General features: G+C 43.7%; 1 protein-coding gene across 1 annotated transcript; it reads right to left on the bottom strand.

Annotated features, from left to right (window-relative positions):
- Nucleotides 1-302: 302 nt before the first annotated feature.
- Nucleotides 303-13,371, bottom strand: inhbb (inhibin subunit beta B). The gene is made up of 2 exons (XM_072444300.1): nucleotides 12,904-13,371; nucleotides 303-2,616 (listed from the first exon to the last, which is right to left on the bottom strand). The coding sequence occupies exons 1-2, from the start codon at nucleotides 13,340-13,342 to the stop codon at nucleotides 1,790-1,792; spliced, it is 1,266 nt and encodes a 421-aa protein (XP_072300401.1). The 5' UTR covers nucleotides 13,343-13,371; the 3' UTR covers nucleotides 303-1,789.
- Between the last annotated feature and the right edge of the window lie 1,228 nt (nucleotides 13,372-14,599).

The raw sequence follows: 14,599 nt of genomic DNA, 5'->3' as shown, positions 1-14,599 counted from the left end.
AAAACAAATTTGAAAAACGTATTTATTTTACCTCCCATTGCCTCCATTCTGGAATTTTAAACATTCTGATGACAGCATTTTAATATAATAGGTATATAATGTTCTTGTAGTAGTGAATGACAGATTGTTATATAATATGACAAACGTTGAGACACTTTGTCTGAGGCCAGGTCCAGCATCTTATTGTCTGTGGACACCATAAACTACTCAGCCACTGTTTTCAATGTTCAACATGATTTATTATGACCACGTGACATGGTCAGTGTAAAATGCACAGAAATACAAAGACTCAACAACAAAGGTTAAGTTATTTAAGAAAACATTTTATTTTACATGAACTGTACAGAATGACATTTATTTGACTAAATGATTCTTAGACAGGAACTAAAAATAACTCTTATTAAATAGAAAACAAAAATAGATTTAAGATGAAAAACGAAGTGTTCATGTATTGTACAAAACAGAATGAAAATAGAGCTAAGAAATGAAATCATATCTCGTACCCTGATACAGTGGTAGGCCTTTTGCAAATGATCAAAAACAGTATTGTACACAATGACTGTGGCCTTGCCATCTTGGTACAATAGCTAATTTCATGGCCTCTTTGGTTCCATAATTAGGTAAATACATTTGAAACAAAATTCAATTTACTTCTATAAAAATATGTTTTCAATGGCAGTTTTGTTTCGCTAATCCCGCAACTTTTCAGTGCAAACATCACAACAATCATTCGCTTTGGAAAGTAAGCGAAAGATTACATTTCAAGTATTGATAAAAGGTGGAGGACTGTAGAGAGAGGGAGAGTAAAGAGAGAAGAGTGTGAGATTCAGTCTAAATGAGCAGTGGAGTATGGAATAGTTACTATACATTGCATAGCTCATGTGGCACTTATTTAGCGACAGGACAGGACACTCAATACCCCTTAGAAGGCAATTATTTATACAAGTGCTATTCAGGGTGTGCATTTCAGTTTCTGCAAGTGCTGCACCGCACCATGGCGACCCACTGGGCCCAACTCCCTGTCACCCTCAGGCAGGGTAGGCAACAGTCCACTCTCTGGAGCTCCCAGTGCACAAGTGAAGTGCACTTATGAGACTATCTTCACCTGTTTGTCATGGTAACAGGGCCTGCAGCACTCTAAACAGGCAGGAAGTTAAAGATGGAGGCCCGTAGTCAACAGCGAGAAAGAAGACAACAATGGCAGCAGGGCAGCTCTGTGGAGGACACTGCCACTTGCACTGCGGTGGGTATAATCCTGCAAGGCATCAAGTCCACCAGAGAGGACAGTCTGTCTGTACAGTAAGGAAGTGCTGGTGTTCTGAATTGTATAAGCTGATGAATTGTCAGTGCTTCATAAAACTTTGAAAGTGTTGAAAGTCATGTGCTTAGTTCAAGGACTAGAGTTGTGTGGGAGCATTTTGATAGTCGGTGGATCCTGTCTCTTTCTTTAAGCGCTTCAGTCAGGAGATGATGGGCCATTATTTTTTGACTAGAAATGGCAAACTAGAGCAAAGCATCATTTGGTGATAGTCATTCCCTTTTCGTCCAATCACTGACCAGTTGTAGGCCGACAGACGAAGCTGACAGCGAGCATGTCTCAGTCTGATAAATAAACACACTGGCTGTGTGTGCAGAGGCACAGCAGCACTGATACCTTTGAGGCTGTACCAGTGTGGCCTGCACATACAGGTATAGATATATAGATATGTGTACCGTACAATAACGTCTTGTTTGTACAAAAGGCCTTTCTGACTGTTTCCAAGTTCACCAATGAGCCCAGGACTGTGGCTCAGGCACAGCCACATTCCTCTACAATCATGTTGGGCACATCCCTCTTGACAATGTTGTACTCATCGTCAAAGTAGAGCATGGACATTGTACTGAGTTTGGTGGGGATGCAGCAGGAGTTAACAGAGCCGGGGCTCATGCCTCTCATTCTGTACTGGTTTACTACAGCAGTGTGGAAGGACGAGACGGAGCCTGGCACTCCGGCCATGTAGGCCGGGCAGCTACCTTCGCAGTAGTTGCCATAGTAGCCAGCAGGGGCAATGATCCAGTCGTTCCATCCAATGAGGCGGAAGTCTATGTAAAACTGCTGCCGACAGCACAGTCCTCCGCTGGTCCCGTCACACTCCAGGCCTCTCTTTCGTATGCGGTGCTTCCCGTCCACCTGCTTGGCCCGCACCACCAGGAAGGGTCGATGTGAGGGATCACCGGGGTCCACCAGTATCGGAGCCACTCCGGACGTGTCACAGCCGTCACAGTGCACCTCCAGGTCCTGTCTCCGGCTGCCTTTGCCAAACACAGCCCTCACAGCGTCTGACAGAGGAAAGGTGTGCCAGCCGCTGCGCTTCAAGTCCACACGTTTCTCCACCAGAGACCAGCGGCCGGAACCTCCTCCTCCACCTCCTCCTCCTGGACCTCCCTCTGCTCCACCGCTCATGCCCGCCTCCTGGTAGTGGATCTTCACTGTCACCTTCCGACGCAGGCCCTTCTCTGGTCCTCCAGGCAACACCCGGAAGTACAGCCACAGGTTGGCCTGCGCCACAAACAGGTTCTGGTTCCCTTCATTGGAGATGAAGAAGAAGAGACCAGACTTGGATGATGTGTGTTCATCTGTAAGAGACAGAAAGAAAAAAAGATCTTTAGGTATTTTCTTGTAAATTTTTCCAATATAGATTAAATGCAATATTTGCAGCAGGTTAAAACAAGTAACAATCTACTAATCTGTGACTGTTTCTCTTAAAATCAATTTCAAGTGGATACTGGTAATTCAAGAAGGAATGATTATGAGGACTATATTTTACCGTACCCAGCTAAACATGACAAATTGATGGATGTTATCAGCTGCTAGATTTTGTATATATTTTTTGTGAAATGTGAAGTGAAAATATGACTTATCTTATTTAAAAATAAAAAGGACTCAATTAAGTTCCATGATCAGATTTAATAGTCTAATGCAGCATGTACACTGCTGAGTTTACATTTTTACAGCTGCATTTTCTTGTTGTTTTCTCTATCAGTTGTTTTCTTGTTGTTTTCCCTCAATCAACAGATCAGGTGACCCTATGGCTGCGTCTGATTGGCTTGCTGTGACCAGCTAGTCCTGGGATCTGGCCCAATTGGCCTCAGGTCCAGTTTTCTAAATGACAGGGCCAAAGAGAAAGAGGCAGTGCGAAGGGGGAGGACAACAGAGCAGAAGATGAAGGAAAGCAGGAAGGATGCAAGTGGAGAAGGTGGGAGGGCGGTGGACACAGCCAAGGCCCCGGGGGGTTCAGCGAGTTTGCTATGGGTGCCCCATCCCTGTACGGACCCCACCCCCTCTCCGTCTTCCACCAAGAGCACCCTGAGAGTGACAGCACAAAGCCCCCTGTGAGGCACTGGGAGACAGCCGCGCTGCAGCTCGCCATTGAATCGCGTGGCTTTCCAGCAAAAAGCATGATGAGGCAAAAATAAAAGCCATTTACATGACACTGGCCACTTTCTAAACAAGCACAATGAAGAGATCCAGGGAGTCTAAAGGTGGCCATGGGCTCTCCCTTGCACCAGCCTAATGATGTCTTCCAAATTACCCCGAGGTAACTTGAAAGGTTTCTATTTCAGGAGATTGGGTACAATGTGCTCAAGCAGAGCAGTGCCTTTGAAAGCAGCTAAATTACTTTGTTTGCCAACTGATTAGTGTGTGTCAGTGTCAACAGGTGGCCACCAAAGACGGGCCCCTCTTTAGGGCGCCTCACGCCTCTTCCTCCTGTAAAGCACAGCTTTACATTCAGGCCTGTTGAGACCAGCTCCACTCTGCTCTGTCAGCTGGGTGCACAGCTCACTCTGCACCGAGCTCCACGTCAAATATCAGCCCTCTCATGACCAAAGCCCATGGGTAAAGTATCAAGTGCACGCAGAGTACAAACTGAAATGAATCTGGAGCGAACAACACGGGAGCAGCAGCTTTTGCCTCAATTGCTGTAAAGGGCCCTCGGGGCTACAACAAACCAACCTCACCTCATTCAGCGAAGTACATTCTTACTTGCCTCGACAGCTCCAAGCTCTGAAAAAGGGATTTCAGAGCTGCAAGTAGATTGTGACAGTGTGATAGATAGACATGTAGCAACGCCCTCACAAAATGATTACCAATTTACATCATTCGCTTTAAGGGGGTTGTGTAGTTTTTACGTTTTAATTATTCACTCCTTTCATCGCCAGTAGGGCTGGCAACAGGGAGGGAACAGAAAGTCCTTTAAAGACATGAAATAATGAAGTTTCAACAGTTGGGATTTTACAGTTGAAGCCACGTTTTTCTCAGAATACGACACACACGTACATGTTACATGCGTGTGATTCCATCTTGCTTTCCTTGTCAGCAGATGTGCAATTTCTTGGATCACGTTGCAATGAAGACATAATTGGCTGTGGGAAAGCAAAAAATGATTTTCTTAACTATTATGTTCAGACTTACAATAATAATATACAATGCCACATTCCCTCAGGCTGTTTATGCTGCAATTAAATGGTGTGTAATGGATTGCGCTCACAGTAAACATCAAGACTGTACTGGCTTGTTACATCTCTACTACCATAAACTTTGTAGATCTCTGGATGACTTTGTTATGGCCGAGGCATAAGCTCACCATGTGACACAGATAAAGCTACGCTTATGAAAGAAAATTGTAATATTGCATCATGCATCTCTGGCTTTGAAACTTTCTCAAACTAACCTTAACCTTACTTTTGCTGTAGTCATGTGGCCGAACACATGTGGCTTGGTTAAGAGTAGGACTACTTGTACTGCCCAGTGGTCGAGTGGTTAAGGCACAGCACATGTACGCCAGGCTCCAAGTGCAGCCGGTGTTGTGAGTTTGAATCCTGACTCCAATAGCTTACTGCATGTCCTCGCTTCTCTCTCATCCCCATTTAACACTTTCCTCTCCTGTCTAATAAAGACTACTAGAAACCTAGAAACAAAATATATACTCATCACCATGGCTTTTTAATGCTCATTTTTGTATTAAAAGTACATTTGACTTTATTTGACCATATTGTATTTGGGATGTGACAAATAGCAAAACACAAAAAGGTGAAATACACCTTCAGAATGAATTGAATAAACACCTACAAAATGCAAGCTCAAATTTACAACATTAAAAGTATCCAGGACATAAACTTAAGTGCTACAGCTCTGAATCCTTGTTCACAGACGTATTTCTAAGTCTTACTGTGCATTATTTATGGTGCGTACAAATTCAATTATATAGCTTCCATGCAGCAAAGAATGTATACGTGCCTTTTTTTCCACTGTCCTTCCTTCACGGAATGAATTGTTCTTTTCATGCAGTGTTACAAACTATTTTCAGCTGGCCCCGACACGCCTCGCCTGACCTCCGCACTGCAAACGGGTGCTGCGTACGGACAGGAAGGCAGGCAGCGTGATAGGACACCTGGGTGGGCTTAGCATGTCCCCACCTGCGCCACCAAGTTTAGGGATGAAGCCCTTAAGAAGCAGCCAGGGAGAGAAGGAAGGTATCTCCAAGGATCATTACTCAAACCGCACGGTCGACGAGACCACACGCCGTGGATAGGACGGCGGCTAAATCGAGGGTGCGGTGTAGCGTGCTGCGGTGAGGCCTACATGTAGCTTTAACATGAGCGTGAGGGAAGCATGGCACGGAAGAGACTAAGCATGACGCACGATATGTTTACAAGTGGGAACGCAATGGTCGAAGCTACAAAACCCTCACGTTATTTTAGGATTTTGAAGAACAGACATTACAGTTCTCCTCTTAAAGTATTTGAAAACATGGCTTTGCTTTATGTGGCATTACATTGGCTTCAAACGCTCCATATGATTCTACTCCAAGCGCTAAAAAAGCATTCTTTCTTTATGACTCTAAAGCGTTGCTATCTCTTTATATACAGCTGGTTTTCAAGTCGACAAGGAGCGTCCCCCTCCAACACAAACAAGTCTGTAACCGACCTGTCACTGCATGCAACACATGACATATTAAAATGTCAAATGTAATTGTACTTAGTTGCGTCAAGCTATTTTACCGGATTATTGGAGTCATGTTATTTAAACATTAGATTCAGTTTGTAAAAATGTACCATAACCTATAATAAAAGTGGATGTCTAATTAAACACAAATAAAAATGGCTTTCAATATGATATTATAATTATACGTATATAAAGAAATATATACTTTTGACACAAAAAGTGCAATTTGCTCTGCTTCAAACTTCACGCTGTAGAACTTTTGATTAAAAAACCCAAGCTGATCATTGACCACCATAATTGACTCTTGAATCTTGATACGTATATAAGTAAGTATTTTCTGAAGCCCTTTACAGTAGTGAGTCAAAGTAGCAACACTAATGCTTTTGCTTGATGGATGTAACTTTTTGAAGTGGATCCACTCTGCTGCTAGACCAATATAGGATTAGCAAACAAGCTGTTAGCCATTGCGTGCATCCAGGCGCCGCTATTATACGAACCTATTGCACGGATATCAACATAGCAACCCTCTGTAAAGATCCTTTGTGTTGTCACTCGTAAGCACACCAATGGGGTGAGTCAACCTGCAAAGAATCTGATAGAGCGCTTTTCAACAGCGTCAATAGCTTTCTTCCTGCTCGATCAAAGCCGCTCATTTGCTGTCTTTTTTTTAGCATGGAGGTAAATTTAATAAAGCCGCATAAATCATTGATGCTGCCGTTCGCTATACAGAGGCAGCCAGCGCCATTGAGGCCTGAGACGCGCACTTGTGGCTTGAATGTGGAAAATGATTGGCGCGGATCCAACAGCGCCACGATTGACAGCTCTTCGTGAAAGACCGGTGTCCCGAAGTAAACCTAACCAACGACGGGTCAATGACCTGCCATAATCAAGCAGTTCATATCTAAACTTCTTTGTTTTTTTTTTGTTTCCTCTCAACCTTCTTTCTTTTGAGTAGCTTTGGCCCGTCAAGTGCGCGGCTCCGCTCCTGTGAGTACGGGACATCGAATACCCCCGCGAAAGCACCCACGGGAGCATGTCAGGGGAGAAGGGAGATTGGCATCGGCCTTCCCTCACCTGCACCGGGGGCAGTTTGGCAGACCTCACAGCTTTGTGCCGTACAGTGGCGATAAGGAGGCCGGCAGAGAGAAACAAGCACGCGGTTAACCCGCAGGACTCGGAACGCAAGCTGACCTCGCGGTAAACCCCTTAACCGGATACATTTACGCGCTGGCTAAACAAACAAGCGCGATGCCAGAAAGAGAGTGGGAGTAAATTACTAATACTATACTTGAGAGCTTAATTGGCTTCAACCTTTGACTAACCTTTGCTATTGACTGTACTGCAAGAATGAAGCTAGCAATCGGAAACATTTTAGCGTCTCTAAAATTTATGATTCATGATTTTTTACATCAAAGACTTTAGAAAATTTCTTTGTGAACTATACTACTAACTGCTTTTTAGTGAACTGAGATGTTATTGCTGTGCCTGGATTGTTCTAAAGTAAACTTTGTAAAGGACAAGCTATCGATGCTCCCAGGGTAAGTTACAGGTGTTCAAGGTATTTTGGTAAGGTAAAAACACCTGGCAGATTGATATGTTTAATGCTGTTCTGTGAAACACTCCAGGCAAAGCAATAAAATCTCCATGGAGACAAGCAACCCCTCACGAGAAAAGCTACATAGTACATCTTTAACAAAGATACAGCTGTGAATAACTCCAGCTCAAATTTAGTAGGGTCTTAAATATCATGCTTTCCAAGAAATTGACAAGATAGTCAAATGTATTTAGTGTTTCTGTTTCTAAGAAAGCACATTAAAATACACAGCGGAGCACTGGAAAAAGAAGAAAGCTCTCACTGTCCTTGGCAGGAGTAAAGAGAAAATAGCTTAAGTGCTTGTCGTTGGTAAAAGCCAGGTTTCCCTTAGTGGTCTGACTGCATGTGATTTACTCTGTGCAATTTAGCTAATATGGGATGTACACTAAATACTGGGAATGGACAGATTGCAAGCCAGACACATGCACTACGTTACAAGGGATTTGGAGTTGAAAAATAAAAGAGATGATATTAAAATGTGTGGTTACATATTTTTCAAGGGTTGAAGGTCATCACATGCTTGTCCCTCTATGTAAAACGTGGAGTGGAAAGCCATGCCATCTTTGTCCCTGGCTGTGACAATGGTGCTTTGGGCTACAAGCTGCCCTGGCTGGAGAGCTTGCTGGGGACCTCTCCTGTGAGCCGTGCCCCGGCTGGCAGGGTCCGATCTAGTTGAGGGGTGCAGAGGGTGGGGGGCGAGCCAGCTGGCCAAGAGGCAGACGGGGGTCTAGGGAGCAGGGATCCAAGCCAGCTCCCTGGTACAATACTGCACAAAGGCTCAAAGGTGTGAGGAAGAATAGACGCACAGAAGGAGAAGAAGAAGCAGCAAAGCAGCCCAGCGAACCTTCAGAGCCACAAAAGCATTCTTTACAATGCAGCAATATGGGCAAACACACACAATATGAGCACCCCACCCTTCCCCTGCCATCAGCAGCACCACCATGCCCATCCGCCCGCCCGGACTTACCCCCCTGCTCAATCCTGACTCAAATATCTCATGCATTATTCTGCACATTTTCTTTTGTTTTGCCAGCTTTTTTCTCCTTTACGTTGACATGTCGGCTTCAGTGTGAACGCGTAGTGCTCTTCTAATAATTGCCTGGCTTTTGTTCCCCTGTCATGAGCATGCTCGGATCATTCCCATTTGGAAGACAGGAGCTTGTGGGTCCATTCAGGCTAATTGTACCAGCGGGGTCGGAGAGAACACAGTGCCGTCCCATGAGTGCATTTTAAGACATCCTATTTCTGTGCCTTTAATTGTATGTTTTCATCTTGTTAAACTAACAGTCTGTGTCAAGTGACATTTATAGGATTGTGGAGTATAGATGAATTTAGGTGTGAGTGGGGGTGTGAGAGCGGAGAGGAAAGGGTGTTCTCTTCGGACTTCTGAGAATTAGCTAGATACACATTCTTAGAGCCAGGGATAAATGGCCAATTGAGGGACTTTGTCCGTATTTAAAAGAGGGCTTTATACATTGGAGTATTGAGTGTGAGCTCAGCTTTAGTGATGAAATTGGATTCAGAGGTTCTCTTTTATGCCCCTACACAACAAACGGGGGTAATTTAAGGACTCTGCCTTTCGTTTCTTTTGATTGTCATCTAAGGAAACTAGAGGATTTAAGGTGACTGGCTTTAGGATAAAACCCCAAGTACAATCTCTACTCAACCACCTATTCACCTGTTCCTCTCCTGCTCAAAGACAGTTCTGAGGCTGAAACTGAGATTTATTAGGGCCTTCTTACAATCAAATGGCTCTCAGGAACACTGACAAAACGTTTCTGTAAAAAATGTGCAATTAAGCGCTACCCTCTGGAGGCGTAATTACTCTACCCATTGCTAATGCCGTTGCTCAAAGAATACGTCAACATCTTTCAATATCTCTGTACAAATGATCATTATCAACACTTGCATTATAATCTAAGGTGTGTTTCAAAAGACGGCTGGAGCCCAAGACAAGACAAGCCTCCATTACTCAGGACACAGTACAATGACAGCAATACATTTAGATGCAGACATTTGAAAACCAAATCGGGCATGTAACTTCAAGAAATGGTGACCCAGCCCATTTTTGTTTCTATAATTATGATGTGAAAAATAAAAACATTAGCTAAAGGATAATTATAGAGTAGGCCAACATGTTATTGCATATCTGTGCAAAGAATAGTTATTAGTCATTGGCAGGCTTTTTCAGTTGATAATGATTTCAAATTCCACCAAGATGTTCATGTATCTAAAAGTATAGATAGTAGTAGATAATAGTACTTTGTATATGATTTTGGAACTTTTTGTTTATCTTTAATGGTGAACTATGTAACTTTTAGGAGGTGGTCTCGTCTCCATGGAGATTAGAAATGCGTACGACTGTAATTAAATAAACACCAAATAGATAAGTGTAGATGTTACTGATTAGAACATTCCAGGCTATGCAATAACATCTTTGTGGAGACAAGCAGGTAGCAGAGCCCTTCCACCATAAAAGTGACATCGTACCTCTTTAAAACAAGGAGTTATGTTGCTGCTGTTGCTTAAAATTAATGAAATTTAAAAAAATGTAAATGTGGGGGGCCTGATCAAATTAGGCACCACACTATTGATCAATTTTGACCAAAATGTTGCTACGGCCCTGCATAGACATTCTTCAAAGATTGTTGGTGTCACCTAACTGTGCTAGTTATGTGAATACTTACAAGTTAAAAAATAAATACAAATTGTGGGCACCTATTCTAATCAGGCCCCCCATTATTGATCAAGTTCGCCCACTAGTTAGCTACGGCTCTGCAAAGACGACCCAAAGCCTTCAAAGACTGCTGGTGCTGCCTGATCTCGCTTGCTATGTGAAAACCTACAAGTTCTACATGCTAAAATGTAAACACGATCGACGCTGATAAGTTAGCCCGGCTCACATCTCCAGACAGACAAAAAAAATCTCTGTTGCAACCTGCTTATAATGTCAAAGAGATGACGGAAGATCTACTTTTTTTTTACTTTTTCAGCACAAAAAATATGGCTTTTTTGATCTAGGACTCTTGAACTTGGAAGCGCACCAAGCAACCAAAGGAAGCTACTGAAATTTGTCTCATTTATCACTACTGTAAATGTCTCGGCGCTCATGAAAATATATCCAGCTGCCCGCCTATGCAGAAAATGATGAATGGAGGCGAAGAGGTGAAAAAAAGTCACCGCGAAATCCATTGTAGCGTCGTTCTAAGTCCGTTTGAACATATGTGATATCGTTTTAGACGTAGGTGGCGCCTGGCCCGGTATCATTACTCCGTCTAGTCGAAACAGTAGAGTCGATTTGGGAAAAGTGTCAACTAAAAATGCGATCGCTACTACGACTACTGCTACAACTGCGCTTAAAAATAAAATAAAAATAACAATCCCACCCGAAATGACTTACTACTACTGCAAAATCCTGTATTGTTGGAGTGAATGAGGAAGAAGAATCAATGTAAGTGAGGTAATTGTATTGAAAAGTACTGAAACTACATGTATTACTAGGCTAGTAAAAGTACTTACAATGCAGCTAGTAGTTACAATTAGGTTTTCAACTCAAGAACAAGCTTTTTTCTGTTTTATTGACTTAAAGTTTTTTGTTTGTGTGCCAAAAATCAACTAGTTTTGACATTTAATTTGCAAAAAACTTACATTCATTGCTTTTAAAACTATACCAATGACATGTTTCAAATAGATTTCCAAAATTTTTCAACACCTAAAATAATAAGATTGTACTTTTGAAGACGAACATCTGCACTCTTGGTGTGGGCACTTGGCACTTCAACATTGTTTAGATGGAAAAGACTCTTTAAGAGGCCGTACGTGAGCATAGTGCGGCTCGGCTGATGTTTAAAGTGCACGTTTGATTACCCGTCGCTGCGGTAACAAAATGCCCCATCCAAACGAGCGATCCTAAATGGACATTATTCTTCCGCTGAATGTCAAATACACTTGACGAATCACGTTCTATTTTAAACACAACCGCTCTAAGACTGGTCCGTAGTAATTTCGCTGAAGCAGACCCTTGACCCTTGACCTCTAGTTGCAGAGAGCTTGATTATGAATTTGCTCGGTCCTGCGTTGAAGTGGAACGTGAAATGAAAGATAAGAAGACATCGACGGTTGACTGAAGGAGGATTAAAGTTTGAGAAATATCTACGGGATGAAAGTCGAGCACCATCGCCATAGTAATTAACTAATTAAAACAAATTATTATATCTTTTGGATGGGCGAAAGTCATTAAAACCCACGAATAGATGCAAAAAAATCAAATAAAAATACATTTAAAAGTGTAACGTTTAGCGCAAACTTTAAAAAACTGAAGATTCTTCCAAGATTCTAGTTCGATTTGCTTTAACATTTTTAGCATATCAATCTCTGTGTTCTCATACAACTGGCTAAAATGCTCCTTCTAATTGCAGTAATAGAAATAAAACAGTATTATCTTTGCTACATTCAAAATAGAGACTCGTAAACGATGCTTTGAATGACAAGATTGTTCGGTTAATTAATAATGACGATGATTTAGGTCACAGTATAATCATAAGAACAAAAAGATAGTAATCATGCCAATTCTAGACGCAAAATCACGTATTTTTAAGTCTAAATGTAACATACCTTTTTTTTATTTGGCTGTTTCTGTCACATTCACTTCACTTTGTCATTCAGAAAGTTTGATTTAATAAAGCTAGTCACAAACTTGAAACACAATCACGTGATAGACAATGAGAACGACAGAATATTCACTAACATTTCACTGTTGCATAAACGTTAAATCGTGACGTTTCCCTCACAATAACGGCCACGCCATCACTGACCAACGCCATCACGCAACCGCACCAACGACTCCAACAGTTAAACCCGCACGTTTCACCTCACAATGACAAGAAACACGCACGTTTCACCTCACAATGACAAGAAACACGCACGTTTCACCTCACAATGACAAGAAACACGCACGTTTCACCTCACAATGACAAGAAACACGCACGTTTCACCTCACAATGACAAGAAACCCGCACGCACGTCTTTGCTCACATCGTTATTAACTATTAACGCCGTGGCTGTGCGTAACCGTGACCCCGGTGCGTCAAAATAAAAAAAAAGTAACGTGCGTAAAACAGCCGTTACACTCCTGCTTTTGCCCACATCTCCAAACGATCCCGCCCGGTGCCAACACGGCGAGTCAAAAGGTGAGCGGGTTCAGCGTGGGGTCACCTCCGAAACACGCGCGCGCTCAATAAGACATCACCGTTAGATTAGATATTATTATTATTATTATTATTATTATTATTATTATTATTATTATTATTATTATTATTATTACCTGATTCGGCGAAACTGATAATCTCCGACGTCTCCGCCTGCACTTCGTTGTTGAACGCGGCGTGTCCGTCAAAATTGGGGATCTCCACGCGCCCGTCCTCGCGCACTTTCCCCGCGTGCAGCCGCCGCAGCGCCGTCACCATGGCCGCCTTGGGGATGGGGTGCGTGATGTTGGGGCGCTCCCGCATCTGGAGCCGGTTCAGGATGTGCCTCTTCACGGCCTCCACGAAATCCACGTTTACGCGCTCCGATTGGTCCGGCGCTCTCAAGCCGCAGGACGCGCACGATTCTTGGGGCGAAGAAGATGATGAGGATGAGGAGGATGAGGAGGATGAGGAGGAGGAGGAGGAGGAGGAGGATGATGAAGCCGTGGGGCTCTGTTCCCCGAGCACAGCCGCCAACGCCACCAGACAGCACAACGCCACGGCGGACGCGCTCATTGTCTCTTACAGTTTACCAACAAACAAACAAACAAACAAACAAGCAAACACGCACGTTTCTGTTTTCTTTTTTTGGTGTTGGAGATTCCCCCCCCCAAAAAAACAATCACGTTCTTTCACGCCTTTAAATGTCCACAACAGGAGCGCGTCAAGAGAATCCCTCAAAAAAACAAAAAACAAAAAAAAAACATGCACCGTTGCGTCAAAGAGAATCCCCCCAAAAAACGCGCACAACGTCCCTCTCCTCTCACGCGTTATAAGTTATACTCCAAATCAAATCAAAGTTCATCTTGTCTCATGTCATGTCCGAGAACAGACGCGAAACGTGGGGGAAAAGTTGATGAAACGCGGCGTAAAAGTGTCGGTGTCCAGCTGGAGGAGGAGAAGAAGGAACTCCGTGCGCTCTCTCTCTCATTCAAACACGGACTGGACTCCGCGGCGACGTGACTCCGGCGCGTTTGAATGGCCAGCTCCGCGCGTCGCCCCTTTTAACAAGATGCTGCTGCCGCCGCCGCTGCCGCGTGTGTCACCGCCGCTGCCGCTGCCGCGTCTCCCTCGTGCGCGCGCTGAAAGACCCTACGCAATCACGACCGCGGGGGCTCGCGCGCGCCCAAAGTTTTTATACTGGAGCCAGGACCACGTGGGGAATTCCACCAACTGGACGCGAGGGATTAAAAGACGGGAGAGGAATAAACACAACTGCAACAAGACGTGTGTTTCTCTCTCTCCCCCCTTATCTCTCTCCTTTTCCCTCTCCTTCTCCCCTTATCTCTTTTCTTCTCCTTCTCTCCTTCTCCCTCTCCTTATTTCTTTCTCCTTCTCTCTCCTTCTCTCCCCCTTATCTCTCTCCTTCCCTCTCCTTCTCTCCTTCTCTCTTTTCTTCTCTCTCTCCCTCTCCTTATTTCTCTCTCCTCTCTCTCTCTCTCCTTCTCCCTCTCCTTATTTCTTTCTCCTTCTCTCTCCTTCTCTCCCCCTTATCTCTCTCCTTCCCTCTCCTTCTCTCCTTCTCTCTTTTCTTCTCTCTCTCCCTCTCCTTATTTCTCTCTCCTCTCTCTCTCTCTCCTTCTCCCTCTCCTTATTTCTTTCTCCTTCTCTCTCCTTCTCTCTCTCCTCTCTCTCTCTCTCCTTCTCCCTCTCCTTATTTCTCTCTCCTCTCTCTCTCTCTCTCCTTCTCCCTCTCCTTATTTCTTTCTCCTTCTCTCTCCTTCTCTCTCTCCTCTCTCTCTCTCTCTCCTTCTCCCTCTCCTTATTTCTCTC

Source organism: Eucyclogobius newberryi, unplaced genomic scaffold (genome assembly GCF_026437365.1).
Source record: "Eucyclogobius newberryi isolate DKJ021-1_F unplaced genomic scaffold, fEucNew1.0.hap1 SCAF_14, whole genome shotgun sequence".
NCBI lineage: Eukaryota > Metazoa > Chordata > Actinopteri > Gobiiformes > Gobiidae > Eucyclogobius > Eucyclogobius newberryi.
The sequence above is the reverse complement of the archived record's forward strand: the minus strand, read 5'-3'. Positions and strand labels throughout refer to the sequence as shown.

Bases quoted from the DNA above. Each gene is read 5' to 3' on its own strand.
- inhbb (XM_072444300.1), bottom strand. From the start codon at position 13,342: ATGAGCGCGTCCGCCGTGGCGTTGTGCTGTCTGGTGGCGTTGGCGGCT. The intron at 2,617-12,903 runs GTAATAATAATA...TGTCTCTTACAG, and splicing joins TATCAGTTTCGCCGAATCAG to ATGAACACACATCATCCAAG.